General features: G+C 47.0%; 1 protein-coding gene across 2 annotated transcripts in view; it reads right to left on the bottom strand.

Moving 5' to 3' along the window:
- Nucleotides 1–1,191: 1,191 nt before the first annotated feature.
- The window catches only part of LOC147109033 (HHIP-like protein 1), a 78,474-nt gene continuing 53,327 nt past the window's right edge, over nt 1,192–26,338 (bottom strand). Inside the window, exons 5-9 of one of the 2 annotated variants that reach the window (XM_086002594.1) lie at nt 20,870–20,996; nt 12,788–12,933; nt 5,305–5,386; nt 3,285–3,367; nt 1,192–2,087 (exon numbers count right to left, since the gene is read on the bottom strand). In XM_086002594.1, coding sequence (XP_085858720.1) covers nt 1,477–2,087; nt 3,285–3,367; nt 5,305–5,386; nt 12,788–12,933; nt 20,870–20,996 — 1,049 coding nt within the window. In that variant the 3' untranslated portion in view covers nt 1,192–1,476. The remainder of the gene's footprint in view (nt 2,088–3,284; nt 3,368–5,304; nt 5,387–12,787; nt 12,934–20,869; nt 20,997–26,338) is intronic. The other variant, XM_086002595.1, reaches the window with a different exon arrangement.

Here is a 26,338-nt window from a genome sequence, read left to right as displayed (position 1 = left end):
GGCCTACCTGGCACTTGAAGCGATGGGACCTCCCAGTGCAGTGGCAAGCCAGGACCCTGCACACCAGCTGGTCACAAGGCCCTTGTTTTATTTCAATTAGGGAGCCATCCCATAATGTGACAAGAGTGTCTGAGCAGTTGCTCCAGTAGCGCAGTGCCCATTCGGAACAGTGGCTGAAGGGGAAGTCCTGTTGAAGAATATCTACAGTGGCCATTGCTCCTTTGAACTTTGCTCTCTTGCTCATAAGCACCAAATACTCCATCCTAAATGTCCTTCCTCCTCCCCACATCCTTAATGTGTTGAAATCAAGCCTCGCTGCACCATCTCCTATTCCAACTCATTCTTTCACAGGACCTCAAAACTCTTTGGCCGCGAAATTCGGCTCCTTTGCGCTTCCAGGGGGCGCTAACAGGGCGCAAAGGGCTTATCGCTCGGGCGGGTAGCAGGGCCTGAGAAATTCGGCGGGGCGCTACTGAGACACTAGCCGATAGCGGCGCGTCCCCGCCAGTAGCAGCCCAGACTGCTGCGCCGCTGGTGGTGACGTCATCGCCATGCGCTACGACCACTTAGCGCCCCGCGGCAGAAATTCGGCTGCACCCCACGAGGCTGCCACAGGCGGTGTCAGCGCCAACCTCGCGGGTCGCAAGCTGGGCCAACCTCCACTAATTAAAGGGAGGTGCGGCCGCGGCCGCGCGGCCCACGCCGCCATTATATTCTTTTTGGCCGACCTCCAGGTCTGCACTCCGTGGCGACCCTTGGAGTGGTCCGTGGCCGCCATCGCACAGCCCGGCACCGCGTCGTCTCAGTGCCAGGCTGCAGCCACCGCACCACGCCGCCCTGGTGGGCTAGTGTGGGCCCTCAGGCCCTGCAGAGCTCGCAGCGTCGCTCCTTTTAATGGAAGGGGAGGGGGCACTGAAATGCATCAGTGCTACGTGGAGTGCCCCTGACACCGCCCCGAGAGGAAGCGGAGCGCCCGAGATAGCACTCCGCCTCTTCGCCGGGGCGGTGAGCCGAATTTAGTGGCCGGGGTGGTACTTCCACGCCGGGCGCTAAATCTCCAGCGATAATCCAGTTACCACACCCAACCGCATTTCGCCCCCAAAACTCTTTCACCCTTGTGGTGTCCTTCCCTTCACCTTGGTCAGCCCTAATAGCCGTCATCCATATTTGCCAAGAATACACAAGGACAGATTCAAAATACACTGTTCCAATGTTACAATCTGTTTAAAATACGATATTATTTCAAAAATTATATCTGGTCTTCAAAAAGAATGAGATTTCGATGGAATTATTAATAAGCACCTCGTGCCAATATGTAACATCCAGAAGCTAAAGCGGCTGCTAACTGTAGAAAGCACTCTCCTCCTGCTCCGTGCCCCAACCCGCCCAAGAAATGGGAGTCCGTTTTGGAAAGATCGTTCTTGACTTTGATTTCACAGGTGGATTGCATTAGATACCCTTAATCTTGACTGTGCACTAGGATTGTCCAGCTACTTCAGGCTCTGCGTACCCACACATGGCGCCTGCGTCCTCTCGGTGCGAACAGTTGGTTTCCCCTACATCCGAGTGGCGACACTCCAAGAGGCTCTTTTCATTCCCTTCACATTCCACATCATCCAGAAGAATTGGCCCGCTTCCTTGTCCAAGCTCTGCTCTCCGATATGCCTTGATGGCAAATGGGAATCCAAGTTGGCGACACACCACAGCAGCCGACTGACTGTCCCACAGGTCATCGCACACGGTCCCCCATACTCCGTTGATGTAAATCTCCACCCTGCCGCGGTCTGTCCTGGCATGCTCATCCACCAGTCGCACTGCTCCATTCAGAGGTGTACTTTGTGGTCTCCTGTTTGCTGAGCCAGGGCCGCTCTGCTGGCTCCCAGTGTCTGTACGTGGTTTAGCAGGTCTTGGTGCTGAAGTAGCTGCTGTCTGTTCAGGAGCAACATCCCATTCTGTTTGCCTCCTTTCTAAGGTCTTGAGGAGCTCCAGGAACCAGTCTGGGGTGTATTCCTCTTGTCGTTGTCTGGGTCTTTGTCTTCCTTTGGACTTGCTCTTTGTAGGCTTCTTCTTCGGGCGGTGCATCAACTCTGTGTGCACAAAGAACACTTCCATTTAAACAAAGAACTCAATTTAAAGAGCACCTTCTCAAGTCTGTTAGAAACATCTCAAAATAATGGGCAGGTGCGGTCTTGGTTTAATGTCTCATTTGGCTTGCTGCATCCCCTACAATGCAGCACTCCATCAGCATATCAAAGGAGGGTCAACCTAGATTCTGTGCTCAGGTCCTGGTATGGGACTTGAACCTCTGACTCAGGGGTATGAGTGCTACCAACTGAGGAAGGTGACTTGACAAAAATATAATACATAACAGAGCAAACATAATATTTCTTTCTCTTGATACCCTTCAGTTGTGTCACAAATCTTTAAAACCCACTTTCGGTGACTATTTTGCATTCATCAATGCGGGGAGGTTCAGTCTTGGATGAAACACACTAATTCTGTTCAGTTGTCAGAATCAAGAACATCCAGGGCAGGTACAGCATGGGTTAGATACAGAGTAAAGCTCCCTCTACACTGTCCCATCAAACACTCCCAGGGCAGGTACAGCACAGGTTAGATACAGAGTAAAGCTCCCTCTACACTGTCCCATCAAACACTCCCAGGGCAGGTACAGCACAGGTTAGATACAGAGTAAAGCTCCCTCTACACTGTCCCATCAAACACTCCCAGGGCAGGTACAGCAGCGGTTAGATACAGAGTAAAGCTCCCTATACACTGTCCCATCAAACACTCCCAGGGCAGGTACAGCACGGGTTAGATACAGAGTAAAGCTCCCTCTGCACTGTTTTATGAAGCATCCAAAGTCAGATGTAGCACCATTTATATGCAGAGTACAACTCCCTCTACAGCCCCATCAAGTTCCCCCAGGTAAGATATAATAGAGAGAGACAGAGCAAGACTTCCTAGAAAACACCCTCAGGTGAAATATAGCATGGGATAAATTCAAAGTAAAGCTCCCTCTACACAGTTGCCTATTTTAAATGAACCAGTCGAGCTGACGCTGGGTTGCCCCAGTGTCACTGACAGAAGGGCAACTGCACAAACTGAGGAGGCATCAAAATCTATTCCAAGTGTGCCAGTTACAATACAAGGCCACTACAACGGATAGCGACTGGATTTTCTGTTTTGGCTACAGTCAATTGGCCAGTCCCATTGATGACCATAATGATTAGGTCACACTGTACTTAAGAAGAAAACAAACCTGTCAGGAGCTTCACACTTACTTGGTTTAGGCACGAAGTTGATGAGCCGACTTTTCACTTTAACGGGTAAGGGGGTGTAGTGACATTTTCGGGGCGGTGCCCTCCTGGGAGGCAGAACAAGAATTAGGATTTAAATGGTTCCGTCCTCCAAGAAACCATCTGAAATTTCCTTTCACTTTTAAAAATCTGCTACAGAGTTCAGAACTTGTATCGAGCCTTGGTTGAACCTTGGAGTACTGCGTGCAGCTCTAGTCACCATATTATAAAAAGGATATAGAGGCACTGGAGAGGGTGCAGAGAAGATTTACAAGGATGATACCAGAACTACGCAGTTGTACCTATCAGGAAAGGATGAACAGGCTGGGGCTCTTTTCTCTTGAAAACAGAAGGCTGAGGGGTGACCTAATAGAGGTCTTTAAAATGATGAAAAGTTTTGATAGAGTGGATACAGAGAGAATGTTTCCACTTGTGGGGAAGAGCATAACTAGAGGCCATCAATATAAGAGAGTCACCAAGAAATCCAACAGGGAATTCAGGAGAAACTCTTTACCCAGAGAGTGGTGAGAATGTGGAACTCACTGCCACAGGGAGTGGTTGAAGTGAATAGTATCGATGCATTTAATGGGAAGCTAGACAAGCCTATGAGGGAGAGAAGAATAGAGGGTTATGCTGATAGAGTTAGACGAGGAAGCTCGAGTGGAACATAAATACAGGTACAGGCTTGTTGGGCTGAATGGCCTGTTTCTGTGCTATAAATTCTATTTAATTAACTGAATTTGAACTCACAGTCTCTCGATTACTAGCCCAGTGATATTACCACTATGCCACCATTCCAAGTATTGTATGTAATACACTTTTGCAATCAACACATTTCCTACTTGACACACATATCTACCAATATTTTAACTCCAATCTTCTCCCAGAATTGAGAATCGCTGATTAACTTTTAGATTCACAGGATTGGGGCTCTACCAATGGGTAAATGCACCAGACAATGTGCTGCTACAGGCCGGACAGTCAGAGATTCGATCCCTTGTGTGTGCGCTGAGTTATACTGATCTCAGCCGAGAGGGTAGTAACCTCTGGATTAGACAGTAACAATGTCAGCCAGGGTTCCCACTCCTGATTACTATCCAGTGACTCCTGCTGGTAAGTGCACATGTGTAACATGTCACTTGTGAGGACAGGATCAGGCTTGAGCGCGATGCCCCTGGAGTTGAATATCCCATCGACACTCACTGTCTAAGTTTACCCATGAAGAATGGCAAACTCAGGCGAGGAACTCCAGAAAGGGTCAGTCAGCACTTTCAGAAGAGAAGGGGAAGAAAATTGGAAAATTTGGCTTTATTGACATCTCATTGAATTGAAGTTTTGGGAGATATACCTGCTCTGTTTATGTTTCGGATGTAAAGGAAAATTTCTGGTGGCATGCCCCCAGATACGGAGCCTCACTTGGCAGGAGCGGGTATCAGGAAATTTTGCATATCCTGTGTTTTTCTGTCCATTAAAATGGATGGAAAATCGTGTGTGCAGGTGCACAATGTACACCCCCACTGGCCGAGACTCCGCACTGGGAGCACATTATCAAAAAATGTAGCCTCATATTCCCAAATGTTGATATGCCCCAATGATTTTCTGCAATGAATGTCCCAATTGTTTTCACTGTTGAGGTGCTTCCACATTAGGGTGACTGACCCACAGAAATGTGAATTTATCAATGTTCTGTCGGATTAAGAGAGCCATTTTCTGTGAAGTAAGTGTGGCGAGCCGGTGCAGGTGTTTGCTTCCTCGGCCTCTGCATTACACTGTTAAGCCCGGCAGACCTACAAAGACTAGTTCCCAACTCATAGCCAAAGCGCAGAAGAGAGGCTCGAAGAGGCTGCTCTCCTGAAAAAGATCCACGAAACAAGCACTTTAAGTTTTAATGTCCTTGGGTGTGCAGGTTATGAGTCAGGCACATTACCTGCAAGGCACTCAGTAATCATTAAGGTGCTCCACTTCTACTTATTTTTATCATATGCATTTGTTAACTGTGCCTCACCGTGAAGGGTCAACTATTTTGTAAACCACTCCAGTAGTAGATGTGGCTGTAGGAATCCTCGTAGACAGGAAATATAGTTCCCCTGGAGAGAAAAATGATTTGGTAGAGACAGCTGTAGATACATTCCAACTTCATTACTGCCTACAGATTCAAATGTTACCGTTCATCTTGAGAAGGCTAAAATGGGTGTCTACTCAATCTGCATTTATGTAGTGCCTCATCACATCCCAAACTGCGTCACAGCCAATGAATTACTTATTGAAGAATAGTCATTGCTGGTATGTAGGCAAACGGAACAGTCAGTGTGCACAAAGATCCCAAATGAAAGGCCAGCTAAACTGTTTGTGGTCAGGACACCAGGAGAATTCCCTGCTGATCTTTAAATAATGCCATGGGATCAGGCAGCTGGGACCTCAGTTTAACATCTCATCTGAAAGACGGCACCTCCCGACAGTCCAGAGCTCCCTCCACAACCTTAAGATGACAGCTGGGACATTCAGGAGTCAAATCAGGAAGCATTTTTTCACACAGTGGAAAAGGGGAGTGGGAATATGGAACTTGCTCCCTCAAAAGGCTGTGGATGCTGGGTCAATTGAAATTTTCAAGACTGAGATCGATGGATTTTTGCTGAGTAAAGATATCATGGAATATGGGTAAATGGAGTTGAGGTAGAGATCAGCCATGATCTGATTGAAGGCACTGAATGATCCAGTCCTGTTCTGTTGTTTCTTCAGTAGGTATCAGCCTTGGCTCAGTGGCAGCACTCTCATGAACACCTACTGACAGGGCAACCCTCCCTAAGTACTGCACAGAAGTGTCAGCCTGGAATATGTGCTCAAATCTCTACAGTGGGATCTTGTACCTTCTGACTCAGAGGCAAGTGTGCTACCACTGCGCCAAAGCTGACACTATCAGGGTTGGTTTTTAAAAGGCTGTAGGATGTAGGAGCATCCTCCTACAAGAGTGAGGGAGATAGAGTTTAACAGCTTTGAGGTCCTGTGTCAGCTGTGGCTCAGTTGATAGTACTCTTGCCCTCTGAGTCAGAAGGTTGCGGGTTCAAGTCCCACTCTCAAAGACTTGAGTACAAAAATCTAGGCTGACACTCCAGTGCAGTACCGAGGAGGTGCTGCGCTGTTAAAGGTGCCGTCTTTCAGATGAGACGTTGAACCGAGGCCCCGACTGCTCTCTCGGGTGGATGTAAAAGAACCATGGCACTATTTTGAAGAAGAGCAGAGGAGTTAGCCCCAGTATCCTGGTCAATATTTATCCCTCAACCACCATCACTGAAGCAGATTATCTGGTCATTATCACATTGCAGTTTGCGGGAGCAAATTGGCTGCCTTGTTTCCTACATTACAACAGTGACTACACTTCAAAAGTACTTCAGTGCTTTGTGACGTCCTGTGGTTGTGAAAGGCGCTATATAAATGTAAGTGTTTTCCTTCTTTCTTTGGGAAAGGATGACTTAGAATAGGATTCAATGTGACCAATCTTGAATTCAGTAATTTCACCACGTTCTCAAGGGCAACTAGGGATGGGCAATAAATGCCGGCCTTGCCAGCGACGCCCACCTCCCAGGAACGAATAAAAAAATTATGTGCATAAGAGCATAGGAATGTACAACAACAACAGCTTGCCTTTATATGGCACATTTAATGTAGTAAAACGTCCCAAGGTGTTATCAAACAACATTTGTTTGGAAGGTCAGGCAGGAGAGTCTAGAAGTAACAAAGGCCTGGATGAGGCGGGGATGGAGACAAGTGATGTTACGGAGATGGAAGTAGGTGGTCTTGATGATGGAGCGGATATGTGGTCGGAAGCTCATCTTAGGGTCAAATAGGACAGCAAGGCTGTGAACCGTCTGGTTCAGCCTCAGTCAGTGACCAGGGAGAGGGAAGGACTCAATATCGAGTTCAACAATTTCAGATCATAACCTCGGCCTCTATCATATTTATATATTTTTTATCCACACTTTTGGTTTGTGCCTTTTCCCTTTTTTTTCTCTCCCATCCGGCAGCTTAAAGGAGGCGGGAAGGGCTGAATCCATAAGGTTGGTGCCTTTACAGCACTGCTTGTGAGCCAGGAGGAGCAGGAGTGTTTCTTGCAGGCCCTGCAAGCTACCCAAAAACCCCCCATCCCTACGATCTGTCTGCACACCCGCTGACCACCATCGGACCCCCCCCCGATCACCATCAGGAGCCCCCCGACCACCATCTGACCCCCTGACCACCATCTGACCCCCCAGACCACCATCGGACACCCCAGACCACAATCTGACCCCCCAGACTACCATCGGACCCCCCAGACTACCATCGGACACCCCCAGACCATCATGAGGACCCCCCAGACCACCATCAGACACCCTCAGACCAACATCAGGACACACCCGACCACCATCTGACCCCCCAGACCACCATCTGACCCCCCAAACCACCATCAGGACCCACCCGACCACCACCAGGACCCACCTGACCATCATCTGACCCCCCAGACCACCATCTGACTCCCCAGACCACCATCTGACCCCCCAGACCACCATCGGACACCCCCAAACCATCCTGAGGACCCCCCAGACCACCATCAGACACCCCCAGACCACCATTGGACACCCCCAGACCACCATCGGACCCTCCAGACCATCAGGACCCCCCCAGACCACCATTGGACACCCTCAGACCACCATCAGGACCCAATTCACAATTCACAATTCAAATCGCTTTATTGGCATGATAAGTTACATCTTATGTTGCCAAAGCATCAAAATACATTTATGGTTTAGCACATAAACGCAGTTCTATTCATACAGTGTATAAACAGGTATATCCCTGAGTGTATAAATATACATTCGCATTGTTTATATATACTCTTTTCTTAGTTTACTGGTTGTCCCTCTGTTCATGGCAAGCTGTAACATAGTGTGCCGCCAGTGTTATACAGCTTCTCTCCTCTCCCAGTAGGAATGGGAGTTTTTGGTTGTCATTCAGATTTCTGAAATCAGGGCATATTTGTGAGAATTTTTGGTAGAAATTCTCCCTGATGCCCTGATATTTTCCACAAGCTGTGAGGAAGTGCATCTCTGTCTCCACCACTCCCTGACTGCAGTGAGAGCATATCCTGTCCTCTCTTGGCAGCCTGGTCTGCCTGTGTCTGCCTTTTTCGATCGCTAGGCTATGTTCGCTAAGTCTGTACCTTGTCAAGGTTCTTCTCAGTTTGTTATCCTTTACCATGGTCAGGTAATCAGCTATGTTGTATTGTCTGTTTAGGGCCAAGTAGCAATTGAGTTTGCTTTGGGTTTTTGTTGTTTCTGCCCAATATGTCAGATATTTTTCCTTTTGCTTAGCGACGATTGTGTTGGGTCGAATTCTTTGTGTTACCCTGTCACTGTCCTGGGGCTGGTTATTGTTAGTATTGTTAGTAGTTACTTCACTGAGTCCCAGGACTAGTTGACTGAGGGTATTCTTCTTTATGGTCAGCTGTTGGCATTTCAGGGCGTCGTAGTGATAGCATTGGGGATTGCTCATTTGTAGGTGATTCCAAAATTTGGTGGCTCTTTTTTGGATAGTGATTATTAATGGATATTGGCCTAGTTCCGCCCTGCATGCATTGTTTACTGTTTTCCTTTGAGTCCGGAGGATACTTTTACAGAATTCTGCATGTAGGATCTCAATTGGGTGTTTGTCCCATTTTGCAAATTCTTGTTGAGTTAGCGGTCCCCATACCTCACTGCCATAGAGTGCAATTGGTTCAATTACTGATTTGAAAATTTTGAGCCAAATGCTAATTGGGATTTCTATTTGGATTGATTTTTTGATGGCATAGAAAGCCCTTCTTGATTTCTCTTTCAGTTCATTCACAGCCAGTTTGAAGTTTCCCGTAGAACTGATTTTTAAGCCCAAGTATGTGTAGTTAGTGGTTTGTTCAATTTTGGTTGTTCCTACTGTGAAATTTATTTTGGGTCCCTGATGTTTGGATCTTTGCTGGAACACAAGGACTTTGGTTTTTTGGGGATTTATTGTCAGGGCCCAAGTCTGGCAGTACGACTCCAGCAGGTCCAGGTTTTGCTGTAGCCCCTCTTTAGTAGGTGACAGCAGAACCAGGTCCTCTGCATAGAGGAGGAATTTAACCTTGGATTCATATAGGGTGAGGCCGGGTGCTGTAGATTGTTCAAGTAGTTTTGCCAATCCATTTATGTAAATATTAAAGAGTGTCGGTGAGATTGGCGAGCCCTGCGTCACCCCCCGCCCCTGTGGAAAGTATTTTGTTTGTTTGTCTCCAATTTTAACTGCACATTTGTTGTTTGTATACATTGATTTAATTACATCATATGTTTTCCCTCCTACCCCACTTTCGATAAGTTTCAGGAATAAACCGTCATGCCAGATGGAGTCGAAAGCCTTCTGGAAATCTACAAAGCATGCGTAGATTTTGCTTTTGTTATGGTGAACGTGTTTGTCAATTAGGGTCTGTAGGGTGAAGATATGATCGGATGTTCTATAGTTTGGCAGGAATCCAATTTGGCTTTTACTCAAGACATTGTGCTCCTCAAGGAAGTTTATAAGTCTTTTGTTTATGATGCTACAGAATACCTTCCCCAGGTTACTGTTTACACAGATGCCTCGATAGTTGTTTGGGTCGATTTTGTCCCCACTTTTGTATATGGGCGTTATGAGTCCTTTGTTCCAGATATCAGGGAAATAACCGACACTCAGAACCAAGTTGAAGAGTTTTAGGATAGCCAGTTTCATTTTGTTGTCTGTGTGTTTAATCATCTCGTTTAGTATGCCGTCTGTCCCGTAGGCTTTTCCTGGTCGCAGGTCCTTGAGTTTTTCAAGAAGTTCTTTTTCTGTTATTATGGCGTCCAGCGGGTTTTGGTTATCTTTTATGGCCATTTCTAGCTTTTCCAGTTTTTTGCATATTTGGTGTTGCTCTGGTCTTAGTGTGTTTTTCTGGTATAATTTTTCAAAGTGGTTTACCCATGTGTCCCCATTTTGAATGGCCAAATCGTCGTGTTGTTTTTTGTGTAGTGTTTTCAAGTTTTCCCAGAAACAATTGGAATCAATGGATTCCTCCATGGAGCTGAGTGTATTCTTAATATATTGCTCTTTTTTGGTTCTGAGTGTGTTTCTGTATTGTGTTAGTGTCTGACAATAAGTAAGGCGTAGTTCCTCGTTTTCTGGATGTCTGTGTTTTTGGTTTGATATTTTTCTAAGTTTTTTCCTCATGTTATGGCAATCTCGGTCAAACCATTTTTCATAGTTTTTTGTTTTGGGTTTGTTCTTGCGAGCTTTCAAGTTTGCATTTGTTGCCAAATTATCAAAAATATTGTTTAGTTTACTAACTGCCCGGTTTACGCCTTCTTTATTGTGAGTGTATATGTTATCCAGAAAGGTGTCTAAGAGAGCTTGAGTTGATGCATTGCTAATTGTTTTCTGGTATTTTTCCGTGTCGTTTTTGGCCCATCTGTACGATTTTTTGGTGTTGTACAGTTTACTGGGTTGTGTTTCTATGTTGTTTGTTTCTGTCTTTTTGAGGAACATAGTAATTTGACTGTGATCTGACAGTGTTGTTTGTGGTTTGACTGTGAATGCTCTGAAAGAGGATGGGTCTAAGTCTGTAATCATATAGTCTACTGTGCTGCAGCTAAGAGGTGAGCAATAGGTCGATCTTCCTAGGAGGTCTCCTATGAACCTACCATTGACAATGTACAGACCCAGGTTTCGACAGAGCTGTAGTAGCTGTTTTCCGTTGGTATTTGACTGCTTGTCGCAGTTATGCCTGTATGGAAGGGAAGGGATGTCAAAGTGGTTATTCCCGAAAACGTAATTGTTTCCCTGATTATTGGTGAAGTCTGGTTCTTCGCCCGTTCTTGAATTGAGGTCCCCACAGATCAACACGTTCCCCTGGGCCTGGTATTGGATAATTTCCCCCTCCATGTTGGAGAAGGTGTCCTCTTTAAAGTACGGGGAATCGATTGGGGGGATATAAAGTGCGCAAATGTAAACATCTTGGGTGTTTGAGATAATCTCCCTCCCACTCGACCACCATCTGACCCCCCAGACCACCATCTGACCCCCCAGACCACCATCTGACCCCCCAGACCACCATCAGGACCCCCCCAGACCACCATCGGACCCCCCCGACCACCATCGGACCCCCCAGACCACCATCGGACCCCCCAGACAACCATCAGACACCCCCAGACCAACATCAGGACCCACCCGACCACCATCTGACCCCCCAGACCACCATCTGACCCCCCAGACCACCATCAGGACCCACCCGACCACCACCAGGACCCACCCGACCACCATCTGACCCCCCAGACCACCATCGGACCCCCCAGAACACCATCGGACCCTCCAGACCACCATCGGACCCTCCAGACCACCATGAGGACCCCCCAGACCACCATCGGATACCCCCAGACCATCATGAGGACCCCCCAGACCACCATCAGACACCCACAGACCACCATCAGGACCCACCCGACCACCATCGGACCCCCCAGACCACCATCAGGACCCCCCCAGACCACCATTGGACACCCCCAGACCACCATCAGGACCCCCCCAGACCACCATCAGGACCCCCCAGACCACCACCTGACCCCCCAGACCACCATCGGACCCCCCAGACCATCATCGGAACCCCCAGACCACCATCAGGACCCCCCCAGACCACCATTGGACACCCCCAGACCACCATCAGGACCCCCCCAGACCACCATTGGACACCCCCAGACCACCATCAGGACCCCCCAGACCACCATCTGACCCCCCTGACCACCATCGGACCCCCCCAGACCACCATCTGACCCCCCCGACCACCATCGGGACCCACCCGACCACCATCGGAACGCCCCAGACCACCATCGGACTCCCCAGACCACCATCTGATCCCCCAGACCACCATCTGACCCCCCAGACCACCATCTGATCCCCCAGACCACCATCTGACCCCCCAGACCACCATCGGACCCCTCCAGACCTCCATCGGACCCCTCCAGACCACCATCGGACCCCTCCAGACCACCATCAGGAACCCCCCCCTGACCACCATCAAGATCCACCCGACCACCAACAAGACCCACCCGACCACCATCGGGACCCCCGAGTCCACCATCGGACCCCCTGCCCCACAATTGGGACCCCCCCGCAATCGCCACCCCCCCAGACCATCATTGGACCCCACTCCTGGGATTCGGACCCTCCCTCCCCCCCCCACCCACGATCTCTCTCATTCCTCCAATGCCTGTGAAGCAAGCTTCCTGCCCGAAAGGCCTCCAGCCTGTCAATCGGGCTGCCTGTGGGCTGGGACCCCACTTAAAGGAGCCCTGTAGTTAAATTCTGCCGGACCGTCGGGAAACCTGGTCTTCCGGTTTCCCGACCTCACAACAGCACCAGCCCCTCCACCAGGAACTCACCTCCAGGCTAAAGTCCAGGTCAATGGGCGCAAATCACACTCTGTGTCAGATGAGAATTACCTGCTTCATCCTCAGCGAAGGAGATAATGTAGCGATAATAGCGATTCAAAAGTCCTGGGAAATGACATGTCTGCCCCTTTCCCATGCAGATCTTATAATCATGCCACCTTCCTGTTCTGGCATTCTCAGCCAGTGCCATTAGATGTCTGTTTGGGGAGTAAGGAGAAAACAGCATAATAACACCGAAGGACAATTAGTTAACAAAAAAAAAGAAGGACTTGCATTTCTATAGCGCCTTTCACAATGCGCTTTACAGCCAATGAAGTACTTTTTTAAGTGTAGTCACTGTTGTAATGTAGGAAATGTAGCAGCCAATTTGCGCACAGCAAGCTCCCACAAACCGCAGTGTGATAATGACCAGATTACCTGCTTTTGTTGTGTTGATTGAGGGATAGATATTGGCCAGGACTCCGGGGAGAACTCCCCGGCTCTGCTTCGAAATAGTGCCGTGGAATAGTTTACAACCACCTGAGAGAGCAGGCGAGACCTCGGTTCAACATTTTGTCCAAAAGACAGCAACTCCGACAATACAGCATAGAGTGTCAGTCTAGATTTTTGAACTCAAGTCTCTGGAGTGGGACTTGAATCCACAACCTTCTAGACTCAGAGGTGAGGGTGCTCCCCACTGGGCCACGGCTGACACAAAGCAGGTGAAATCTGATTGCTACTGAAGAACTTCTTTTTTGCATGTAAATTTTATGCTCAGCTAAGTGAGGATTATGGTGGGGAAATGGAGCACTTTCTTACTTCCAGCATCCAGTGTCAGTATCAAGCACTGCTAGGCAATGTAGTTAAGATACTCCTCCTCCGCTCCTGACCAGACAGCTCTCTTTCACTGATCCATTACTCAATTACATTACAGATAGCACACTTTCCTCAGACAAAGCTCCCTTGTAGTGTCAGCTGTGGTTCAGTTTTAGCACTCTCACCTCTGAATCAGAAGGTTGTAGGTTCAAGTCCCACTCCATAGACTTGAACACAAAAATCTAGGCTGACACTCCCAGTGCAGTACTGAGGGAGTGCTGCGGTGTCGGAGGTGCCGTTTTTCGGATGAGATGTTAAACCGAGGCCCCGTCTGCTCTCTCAGATGGACGTAAAAGATCCCACGGGCGCTATTTTGAAGAAGAGCAGGGAGGAGTTATCTCTGGTGTCCTGGGGCCAATATTTATCCCTCAATCAAGATCACTAAAAACAGATTATCTGGTCATTATCACATTGGCCTGGAGTTTCCGATCGGAGGCTTCCTGCGTGCGGATGCTTCCGATCTGGAAAAAAATTACGAACTTACCTGCTGGCTCTGAAGGTCCGGACACTTCCGCTCCTGGGCCTCTCCTGGTGCACGCGCGCAGAGGCCCAGGTATCCCGGGGCGCAGGCGGGGCGCAGGCGGTTCGCAAGCGTCCCTGGGATCACGTGGGCCACGGGGAACCAATGGAAGAAGGGAATCTCCCTTCACACCTTTGACAGGTCTCTCCGCGTAGAGTATGAATGGGGATCACTCAAAAAACACACTAAAACATTACATAATTTTTTTTAAAATCACCTAATTAAAATGAGTTAAAATTACATTAAATTAAATATTTTAAACAAAAATTTAATTTTTTGCAAAAAATAATTAAAGTTTTTTACAGGGTTATAAATAAACTTACCTTTTTTAAAAGTATTTTAAAATTATAAATGAGGGAATTTTTTTTTCTTTTTTTACTTTTTTAAACTCTTATGATGGTAAAACCAGGCCTTATGCGTTCTTTTACCAGGCGTAAGATTTCTAAGTGATTTCAGCGGGCGGAGGTTCTGCAGAAAGCGGAACTCTCCTCCCGCAGAGGCCCTTCTCCAGGGCAGGCACAGGATCTGTCAGGACGATTCTTGACAGATCGGAAATGTCGGAAATTCGGAAAATACGGGCCATTGTTGTTTGTGGGAGCTTGCTGTGCGCAAATTGGCTGCCGTGTTTCCTACATTACAACAGTGACTGCACTTCAAAAAGTATCTCATTGGCTGTAAAGCAGGCCGTGAAAGGTGCTATATAAATGCAAACCCTATGTTATCACATCCTCTACGACTATCTCTTTGTATCAACTTTTTCTCCCATCGGACTCCCCTCCAGCCCTCCCTTTACACAAGTTCCTGCCATTTTTCAATTTGCAGCTTCCCCTCCATGAGGCCCACAGCTTGTGCCCTCGACCCCCTCACCACTAATATCTCCCTAGCCCAATGCTAACTAACATTCCAGGCCTAGGATATCACGGTGCCTATTTCCACTTCTACAGTATTGCTGTTCTCTACCCTACCTCACCCTCACTACTGGGGAAACTCCAATCCATGTCTTTGTCACCTCCAGGCTCAACTTCTTCAATGCTTTCCTCATTGGTTTCCTTACCCTATAACTAACCCGACCCAACGTAACCCCAACTGGGCCAAAGCCCTGCTGCCAGCATCTTGTCCATGCTAAGAAAAGAAAGACTTGTACTTATACAGAGCCGTTCACGACCTCAGGACGTCTCAAGGCACTTTTCAACCAATGAAGTACTTCTGGAGTGTAGTCATTGTTGTAATGTGGGAAACGCGGCAGCCAATTTGCGCACAGCAAGCTCACACAAACAGCAATGTGATAATGACCAGATAACCTGTTGTTGTTATGTTGGTTGGCCAGGACACCGGGGAGAACTCCCCTGCTCTTCTGCGAACGGAATAGTGCCGTGGGATCTTTTACGTCCACCTGAGAGAGCCTCGTTTTGATGTCTCATCCAAAAGACAGCACCTCTGACATTGCAGCACTCCCTCAGCACTGCACCGGAGTGTCAGCCTAGGTTTTTGTGCACAAGTCCCTGGAATGGGACCTGAACCTTCTGACTCGGAGGCGAGTGTACGACCCACTGACCACGGCTGACACAGCTCAGTTCAGTTAAGTTTGGCTCCACTGTTACTACAATCCTCACCAACCACTTTCCCACTTTCCCAAAGCATTTGAAATCAAAATCCTAGTCTTCATTTATAAATCTCTTAATTGGCTCATCCCAGCCTAACGTGGAGCCTCCTCCAACAACAGCAACTTGTATTTATATAGCTCCTTTAATGTAGTAAAACGTCCCAAGGCGCTGTACAGGACCGCTATAAAACAAAATTTGACACCGAGCCACGTGAGGAAGTATTAGGGCAGATGACCAAAAGACTGGTCAAAGACGTAGGTTTTAAGGAGCGTCTTAAAGGAGGAAAGAGAGGCGGAGAGCTTTAGGGAGGGAATTTCAGCGTTCAGGGCCTTGACAGCTGAAGGCACGGCCGCCGATGGTGGAGCGATTAAAATCGGGGATACTCAGAATTAGATGAGGCAGGGGCAGAGTCGGGCGATGATACGGAGGTGGAAGCAGGCAGTCTTAGTGATGGCGTGGATATGTGGTCGGAAGTTCATCTCAGGGTCAAATATGACACCAAGTTTGCAAACAGTCTGGTCCAGTCTCAGACAGATGTTAGGGAGAGGAATGGAGTCGATGGCTAGGGAACAGAGTTTGTGGCGGGGGCCGAAGACAATGGGCAGGATTTTCATTGGGTAGATGAGGTGGGATTGGAGGCGTGTGGGGGGTTAAAATCGCGAAATCGGGGGGTGCACGAACCCATCCTGCCCCCAACCCGCCTCCATGCCAGTTTTAAAGGAGACGGATACCTGACCTGTGCTGGGACCCGCCTCCACGAGGCAGGAAGGGGATTAGTGCCAATTAACCGCCTGCTAACAGGTAGTTAACAGGCAGTGTTTAGCCTAATCTCTATTTTCATTGTTGAAATGTGGGATTCCTGACGGCTCCAAACCACGCCAAGTTAGCGAGGCGGGCCGTCGGGTTGAAGGGCTTGGAGGGGTCGAGATGTCCGGTGTTCAGGTGAGTGATGGGTGCATGAGTGCAGAGGTAAGTGTGTTTGGTGTGTGTAAAGTGTTTAAAGAAGTTGTACTTACATTTACTTACCTTTACAGCCTTCCTTCCTTCAGGTCTCGGGAGTCCCTCATCTCACCGGCACAGAAAGCAGAATGGCCGCAATCTGTCAAAAATTCCAGCATTCAGCTTTCTGTTCCGGGGAGATCTCTAAATCATCCTGACAGGAAGGAATTAACTTGGAGTACAGATTGTCAGTGTTTGACAGCTTCAAACAGCTGTGAAACGCTGATATTTCATCTGTCAAAAGGTCTTGACAGATGAAATATCAATCTGTGACGATACCTGTTGCCGGGTGGCCCTTAATTGGCCTGCTGAGCCTGCTGGGCGGGCTCAACAAGGTCAATCAAGTCAAAATCACATGGGTTGGCTAGAACATGATGGAGGCAGGACTATAATCCCGAAAGTTGTAGTCCTACCTCCTATCCACCTCCTCAATGAAAATCTAGCCCAATGGCTTCGGTCTTCCCAATATTTAGTTGGAGGAAATTTCTGCTCATCCGGTACTTGATGTCGGACAAGCAATGTGACAATTTAGAGACAGTGGAGGAGTCGAGAGAGGTGGTGGTGAGGTAAAGCTGGGTGACCTCAGTGTACATGAGGAAACTGATGCTGTGTTTTCGGATGATGTCATCATGCCCCAGCTTAGTCGCTCCGTTACTCTGACTCTGTGTCCTCTATCCCTCCGTTCCACCACAATAAGTGCAATATCCAATACCTTTGCCCACTATCGTAATGAAGACTTTGTGGGTGATTCTGTGATCCCAATGGGAATCCACACTGGTAGAGAGCATAGGTTGCAGATAAGGCTAAAAATTCTATACCTTCGGCCCCAACTCCACCTCCTCGGTTGCTTGCTCAGTCTGAACCAGACAGTTCGCAATGGAGTTTGAGCGTAAAATGAGCTTAAAACCCCATATCCTATGCATCATCACCACTACTTAATTCAACTCTGCAACACTGCCCTCACCTTACTGCCATCATGACTGAAATCCTAAGTCAGAAATGACTTCTCTAACATCTTTTTTACTGGTCTCCTGAACTCCATTCCACACAAACTCTCACCAAAACCTTTGCCGCCTGTACCCTGTCCTGCATTAAGTCTCACTTCTTATGTTCATTAATAACTAGACATTCTTATTATGAACACAGCTAGCTTCTAGCTAGTCACTTATTCAGTACACGTTCTCTAGGTACAGTATCTGTAGAGATGCAGCATGTGTGCTCCTATGTGCAGGCTGCCATCTTGACTGTTGCCTTGTGGGTAGCCTAGTGCCTCATGGGTAATGTAGTCTTAATAGCTATACAGCTGGGTAGTGTAGTCTTATATACATACAGCTATATACAGCTCTACACAGCTCTACGGCTCCACCTAGTGTCCATTATAGAATGACATGTTATTGATCATTACATCCCCCTTTCTTTGAGGTTTAACAAAATCAATATCAATCAACTTTCAAGAAAACAATAAAGATAATATCAGTAACACTTTTGTTAGTGCTCTATAAACATAAACATTTTCAAAACAGTCAACACATTTTCAAAGCTTTACATTGTACTCAAAGATTAAGTCTATCAGGCTTTTTTACTTTACGTGTGGATCTTCTCAACACGGGCAAGTCTGATGTGTCTTCATGAGATTGTTCTGGCAGCGAATGACAAGATGCAGTTGCGGCATTGTCATCGATCTGCTCTTGTATAAATCGAGGTCTCCTTGCGATCTTTGCTTGGAGAGGGTTTCAGTGTTTCCTTCACTCTTCATGCCATAACTCTCAATGTAGTCAATGCACTCTCGAAAAACTGCTGGCAGCTGGATCCCATCATACAGCATAGTCCTCTCAGCAGCCTCGGCTAATGGAACACCAAAGATTGGCCTGAGCGAAGAAGGAGTATCCACCAGAACTGCATCCTGCTCTGGTGCAGGCTTCTTCTTTTTCTTTTTCTCTTTCCACTGCTTAACAACATCTGCTGCGATTATATCTTTGGACTTTTTCTCCTTGTGTTTTTCCTCTTTGTGCTCTTCTTCCTTTGGCTTCTCTTTGACCTTAAAGTCTTTTTCTTTCTTCTTGGAGAAACTAGGCTTTTTGAAGACATGGATACCCTTTGGCCTTTTCATCCTTGATGGGCTCTCTGCTTCATCACCTGTGTCATCTGGTCTGCTTATGACACAGTTTATACGGTAGACTCTCTTGACCAATTCTAAGTCTTCACAAGCTTTGTCACCTAGTATCGAATCAAATCCTTCAGCCACAACAGAAAACATGAGATGATGCACTTTGTCTTTGACTGTCACTTTAAGTCTGCATACACCTAAGCTATCTATTTTCTGTCCATTATAGTCCTTCAGTAGTACTGACTTTTTCTGTATTTTGGGCTTTTCTTTCATATTTTTTATGTCACTCATACTGATTAAGTTTGCTTTTGCCTCAGTGTCCAGTTTCAATGTAACTAATGCTCCATTTATCTGCAGTGGGATCATCCATTTGTCCACTTTTACTGCATTGACTTTATGTTCAGCATTGTCCATTTCTGAGGGCTGCACATTTTCTGTATCTTTTTTGATATCGTCACATGACACCATTCCTACAAAAAATGTCTCACTTAAATCAGTGTCCTCAATCACATTAACTTGTCGCCCTTTCGTTGTTTTTACTTTTGAAAAGCATTGTTTGGCAAAGTGATTCTTTCCATTACACTTTGTGCACATTTTTACAAACGCTGGGCATTGTCTTAACTGGTGTTTGTAACCATAGCGTTTACAATTAAAAATTTCATCCTCCGATTGCTTTTCATTTCTGTTCTGCCCACGTTTCTTCCCCTTGTAGGACACAGCACCGACAGCAGCATTATCACTCATTACAATCGCATCATTATTGATTTCACTGAAAGTCTTCGCGTGCTTTCGAGCTAGCTCGCTGGCTTGGCATATTTTCACCGCATTTTCCAAATTTAGTTCGGTTTCTTTCAACAGACGTTCCCTGACTTTTTTATCATGAATACCAAACACAATCTGGTCATGAATCATGGATGCTTTGAGCTCAGAGAAATTACATGTCTGTGCTTTCAGTTTCAGATCAGTTATAAAGCTATCAAAAGTCTCATTTTGCTGCTGTGTCCGAGAACAGAAGATGTATCTTTCATAGGTCTCATTCTTTTTGGGAGAGCAATGTGCATCAAATTTTTTTAGCACATCTTCTAATTTTTCTCTGTTCTCCTCTGGATTAAATACAAATGTATTAAATACCTCTATCGCCTGTGGGCCTGCAACCGTAAGCAGCAACGCTATCTTCCTTGCGTCTGGCTTCGTACCGAATCCAATGGCTGCAATGTAGAGTTCGAATTGTTGTTTAAGAGTCTGCCAATTGTAGTCGATGTTTCCTGTGAGTTTCAAACGCTCTGGTGGCTTCAAGTTCCCCATGTCGCTTTTCACAATTTTCAGCAGATCTTCACCACCCTGGTACCATCTTATGTTCATTAATAACTAGACATTCTTATTATGAACACAGCTAGCTTCTAGCTAGTCATTTATTCAGTACACGTTCTCTAGGTACAGTATCTGTAGAGATGCAGCATGTGTGCTCCTATGTGCACGCTGCCATCTTGACTGTTGCCTTGTGGGTAGCCTAGTGCCTCATGGGTAATGTAGTCTTAATATCTATACAGCTGGGTAGTGTAGTCTTATATACATACAGCTATATACAGCTCTACACAGCTCCACCTAGTGTCCACTATAGAATGACATGTTATTGATCATTACATTACTCATCACCAATCTTCTTTGGTTTCCTGTTCCCAATATGTTAAATTCAAAACCCTCATCCCCTTTACAAATTCCTCCATGGTGTCAGCCCACCCTATTTCTGTTACCTCCTCCACCCCCATGTCCCAACCTGTGCCTTTAGTCCCGAGACTCTGGTCTCCTGTGCATTGACCAAGCTCCTACTCCAGCATCAGTGGCAGAGCCTTCAACTACCCTGACCTTCAGAAACTCCATCCTTAGTACCACCTCCCCTTCCCCATTAAAAACCTCTGCAAATCCAGAATCTGAAACTATGCCCTCCTAACTCTTCCACCATTGCTTGACATCCATTTCTCCTCTGTAAAGCCCCGTAGGATGTTTATTATGTTAATATAAATGCAAGTCAGCTGTTAATGACTTACCCACTCATAAAGTCTCCGAATATGTAGAGTCCGTTAAGATTGGGGGATTCACAGCCTCTATAGATATAACCCCCAGTGATAGACTTGCCAACGCTATGAGGATAAGCAAATATAGGCAGGACATCATCTGTAAAAGAACAACAGTGTTAAATGTCTCAGTCAGCCAGTGAGGAGAAAAGCTGTGGGAGGTTGTTGGGAATAAAGGACTGTTTAAAGCAGCTCAGGTATATTCTGCATGCAGTTTCCTGGTGCCAGCCTCATCAGATTCTCCAGATATACACAGGGTCTGTTATCATAATAATCACACCTGCCAGTGCCCTACAGCGCTGAAACTGCTGGAGTTTGCGGGGGCGGGCACCTAATTACCATGGGACAGATGGGCAGAAGAGCTACATCAAGTGCATCTCCATCATCTGCCCGCTCATGTTGGCTGGAAGCTCCGCCGCCCACCCATAGGCAGGGGGCCGATCTAAAAGAGTTTACACAAATTAATCCTTCGCAAAACCAGACCCTGCACCTGACCGGTTGGGCTAACTCACTTGGAGTACTAGCCTCCACTGATTCATCAAATCCCACTTAAGGCCAAGGAGCAGGACTAGGCAGCATGGGAAGCCCCCATCCTGGCTCTACCCATTACCTTTCATTTACCTTGTAAAGGATGGAAGAGACGCCAGGAAACAGCGGACACCTGGTACAAATGGGTCTTCTCTGTTTTGCAAGATTTCACCGATCTCCCACCAGAGTTACAGCTGGACACCAGTGGAACTCCAAGGAACTTTGGGGCCAGGGGCAGTGATTCCCCTATAATATACACAAGGGCTGCTATTCCCTATAATATACACAGGGGCTGCTATTCTCTATAATATACACAGGGGCTGCTATTCCCTATAATATACACAGGGGCTGCTATTCTCTATAATATACACAGGGGCTGCTATTCTCTATAATATACACAGGGGCTGCTACCCTCTATAATATACACAAGGGCTGCTATTCCCTATAATACACATAGGGGCTGCTATTCTCTATAATATACACAGGGGCTGCTATTCCCTATAATATACACAGGGGCTGCTATTCTCTATAATATACACAGGGGCTGCTATTCTCTATAATATACACAGGGGCTGCTATTCTCTATAATATACACAGGGGCTGCTATTCTCTATAATATACACAGGGGCTGCTATTCTCTATAATATATACAGGGGCTGCTATTCTCTATAATATACACAGGGGCTGCTATTCTCTATAATATACACAGGGGCTGCTATTCCCTATAATATACACAGGGGCTGCTATTCTCTGTAATATACACAGGGGCTGCTATTCTCTATAATATACACAGGGGCTGCTATTCCCTATAATATACAGTGGGGCTGCTATTCTCTATAATATACACAGGGGCCGCTATTCTCTATAATATACACAGGGGCTGCTATTGTCTATAATATACACAGGAGCTGCTATTCTCTATAATATACACAGGGGCTGCTATTCTCTATAATATACGCAGGGGCTGCTATTCTCTATAATATACACAGGGGCTATTATTCGCTATAATATATACAGGAGCTGCTATTCTCTATAATATATACAGGAACCGGATGTTCGGCAACAGCCCCCCACCGCCCCCCCAATACTGGTAAAGGCTGCTGCATAGGTGTCCTGGGCCAGTGCCTGAAACGGGTGTTAGATCTGTTCCATATGCAAACAGAGGGCCTAACGCCTGTTTCAGGCACCTTTTACAAAATTCTTTAGCCACCGAGCGCACTGTGCGCCATTCATTCTGTGGCCAGTATTCTCAGGTGCTTGGCAAGAGGCTACCTCCTGAAAGGTAAGTTGTAACTTTTCTGTTAACCTTATGGTGGAGTCGGGAGGAGCAGGAGTGCTCCTCACGGCTGCGCAGTAAATTCACGAGCCATTAGTGGCCACCGTTCGCCCTCCCCCCTTCTCCAGTGCCAACCCCCTACCGCTCGGACTCTGCTTATCACCATGCCGGCATGCGGGCCAGCCGATCTTCACGTTTTCTGGGGCCAGTGAGCTGCCGCTGGGGCCGCAACTGGCACCTATAGCTTGCCGGTAATAAACAAAGGAGTCCAGCCGACTAATTTCCCATGGTCCTGCCACTGGCCTCACTCGGCGCGTGCAGTGTGCGCCGGTTCAGGTGCAATCCAATTTCTAGGCCATCGTTTTTGTTATTCACTAAAACATAAATTGTGCCTGCTATTTCTTACTACAGACATAGACCTGTTAATCCCTGTGATATCCATAGAGAGTGTTATTACTGTAATAAACACAACAGGGGGGATATTCCAGGCTGGAATACCTGGGTACAATGAGCATCAGAAGGGGGAGGGTGAACAGTCAGAGGTCATTGTTCACATTGGTGACAATGACATGGGTAGAAAGAGGGATGAGGTCCTGCAACAAGGATTTAGGGAGCAAGGTAGCAGATTAAAGAGCAGGACCTCAAAGGTTGTAATCTCTGGATTACTCCCGGTGCCACATGCTAGTGAGTATAGGAATCGGAGATTAGAGCAGATGAATGCATGGCTAAAGAGTTGGTGCAGGAGGGAGGGCTTTAGTTTCCTGGATCACTGGGTCTGCTTCTGGAGAAGGTGGGACCTGTACAAGTCGGACGGGTTGCACCTGAACCGGAACAGGACCAACATCCTTGCGGGGAGGTTTGCTAGTACTGTTGGGGGGGGTGGGGTTTAAACTAACTTGGCAGGGGGATGGGATACGGAGTGGAGCTATAGTAGGGGGTGATGCACAACCAAATATAAAGGAAAAAACAAGTCAGCCTGGAAGGCAGAGCAAATATGTAATGGCACAAGGGAGTATGGCAAGGCTGGATGGCATTTATTTTAATGCAAGGAGTCTTGCGAGTAAGGCAAATTAATTGAAGGTGTTGATGAACACATGGGAGTATGATATTGTTGCTATCACAGAGACATGGTTGAGGGAGGGGCAGGACTGGCAGCTCAATATTCCAGGGTATAGAATCTTCAGGCGAGACAGAGGGGGGTGTAAAAGAGGAGGGGGTGTTGCAATATTAATCAAGGAGCCAATTACTGCTGTAAGGAGGGATGATATCTTAGCAGGTTCCTCCAATGAGGCCATATGGGTAGAACTTAAAAACAAAAAGGGGGCAAGCACTTTGCTGGGAGTGTACTATAGTCCCCCAAACAGTCAGGGGGAGATAGAGGAACAGATATGTAGGCAAATCTCAGAGAAGTGTAGAAATAATAGGGTAATAATGGTAGGGGATTTCAACTTCCCCAATATTAAGTGGGATAGTCAGAGTGTAAAAGGCTTAGAGGGTGCGGAATTCTTAAAGTGCATCCAGGAGAGCTTTTTGAGCCAGCATGTAGAAAGTCCTACAAGAGAGGGGGCGGTACTGGACCTAATTCTAGGGAATGTAGCCGGGCAAGTGGTAGAAGTGTCAGTAGGAGAGCATTTTGGTGACAGTGACCATAATTCGGTGAGATTTAAGGTAGTCATGGAAAAGGACAAAGATGGACCGGAAATAAAGGTTCTAAATTGGGGGAAGGCCAATTTTAATATGATAAGGCAGGATCTGGCCAAAGTGGATTGGGATAAGCTACTTGTAGGAAAATTCACATCAGAGCAGTGGGAGTCTTTCAGAAAGGAAATAGAGCGAGTACAATGCCAGCATGTCCCCGTAAAGGTCAAGGGCGAGACCAACAAGCCCAGGGAACCCTGGATGTCAAGGGATATACAAGAATGGATTAGGAAAAAAAGGGAGGCTTTTGGCAGATACAAAGGACTAAAAACAATGGAAGCCCTAGAGGAGTATAGAAAGTGCAGGGGGGTACTTAAAAAAGAAATTAGGAGAGCAAAGAGGGGGCATGAAAAAACACTGGCGGGCAAAATAAAGGAAAATCCCAAGGTGTTTTATAAGTATATTAAGGGCAACAGGATAACCAGGGAAAGAGTAGGGTCCATTAGGGACCAAAGTGGCAATCTGTGTGTAGAGCCAGAAGATGTGGGTGAGGTTTTAAATGAATATTTTGCAGAATTAGTCTCCACTTGGAGAGGCAAGGATTAATCAAGGATAGTCAACATGGCTTTGTCAGGGGGAGATCATGTCTGACCAATTTGATTGAATTTTTCGAGGGGGTGACTAGGTGTGTGGATGAGGGTAGTGCAGTTGATGTAGTCTACATGGACTTCAGTAAGGCTTTTGACAAAGTCCCACATGGGAGACTGGTCAAGAAGGTAAGAGCCCATGGGATCCAGGGCAATTTGGCACATTGGATCCAAAATTGGCTTAGTGGCAGGAGGCAGAGGGTGATGGTTAAAGGTTGTTTTTGCGACTGGAAGCCTGTGTCCAGTGGTGTACCGCAGGGATCGGTGCTGTGTCCTTTGCTGTTTGTAGTGTACATTAATGATTTAGATATGAATGTAGGAGGTATGATCAGTAAGTTCGCAGATGACACGAAAATTGGTGGAGTGGTAAATAGCGAGGAGGGAAGCCTCAGGCTACAGGACGATATAGACGGGTTGGTCAGATGGGCAGAACAGTGCCAAATGGAATTTAACCCTGAAAAGTGTGAGGTGATGCATTTTGGGAGGACTAACAAGGCAAGGGAATACACAATGAATGGTAGGACCCTAGGAAGAACAGAGGATCAGAGGGACCTTGGTGTGCATGTAGATAGATCCCTGAAGGCAGCAGGGCAGGTAGGTAAGGTGGTTAAAAAGGCATATGGGATACTTGCCTTCATTAGCCGAGGCATAGAATATAAGAGCAGGGAGGTTATGATGGAGCTGTACCAAACACTAGTTAGGCCACAGCTGGAATACTGTGTGCAGTTCTGGTCGCCACACTATAGGAAGGATGTGATTGCATTGGGGAGGGTGCAGAGGAGATTCACCAGGATGTTACCTGGGCTGGAGTGCTTCAGCTATGAAGAGAGACTGGACAGGCTGGGGTTGTTTTCCTTAGAGCAGAGAAGGCTGAGGGGGGACCTGATTGAGGTGTACAAAATTATGAGGGGCATAGATAGGGTAGATAGAAAGGAACTTTTCCCCTTAGTAGAGGGGTCAATAACCAGGGGGCATAGTTTCAAGGTAAGGGGCAGGAGGTTTAGAGGGGATTTGAGGAAAAGCTTTTTCACCCAGAGGGTGGTTGGTATCTGGAACTCACTGCCTGAAAGGGTGTTAGAGGCAGGAACCCTCACAACATTCAAGAAGCATTTAGATGAGCACTTGAAACGCCATAGCATACAAGGCTACGGACCAAGTGCTGGAAAATGGGATTAGAATAGACAGGGCTTGATGGCCGGCGTGGACACGATGGGCCGAAGGGCCTCTTTCTGTGCTGTATAACTCTATGACTCTATGATAATCAGAAATCTAGATGGTCAGAGCGCACGCCTGTGAAGGAACCTGCATGACTTCCCTTCCATTGAAATTATTAGCAGGAAATTCTTTTACACT

The sequence above is a fragment of the Somniosus microcephalus genome, chromosome 12 (genome assembly GCF_052327205.1).
Source record: "Somniosus microcephalus isolate GS21.2 chromosome 12, FLI_Smic_1.0, whole genome shotgun sequence".
Taxonomy (NCBI): domain Eukaryota; kingdom Metazoa; phylum Chordata; class Chondrichthyes; order Squaliformes; family Somniosidae; genus Somniosus; species Somniosus microcephalus.
This window is presented reverse-complemented; position numbering and strand designations above follow the sequence as displayed.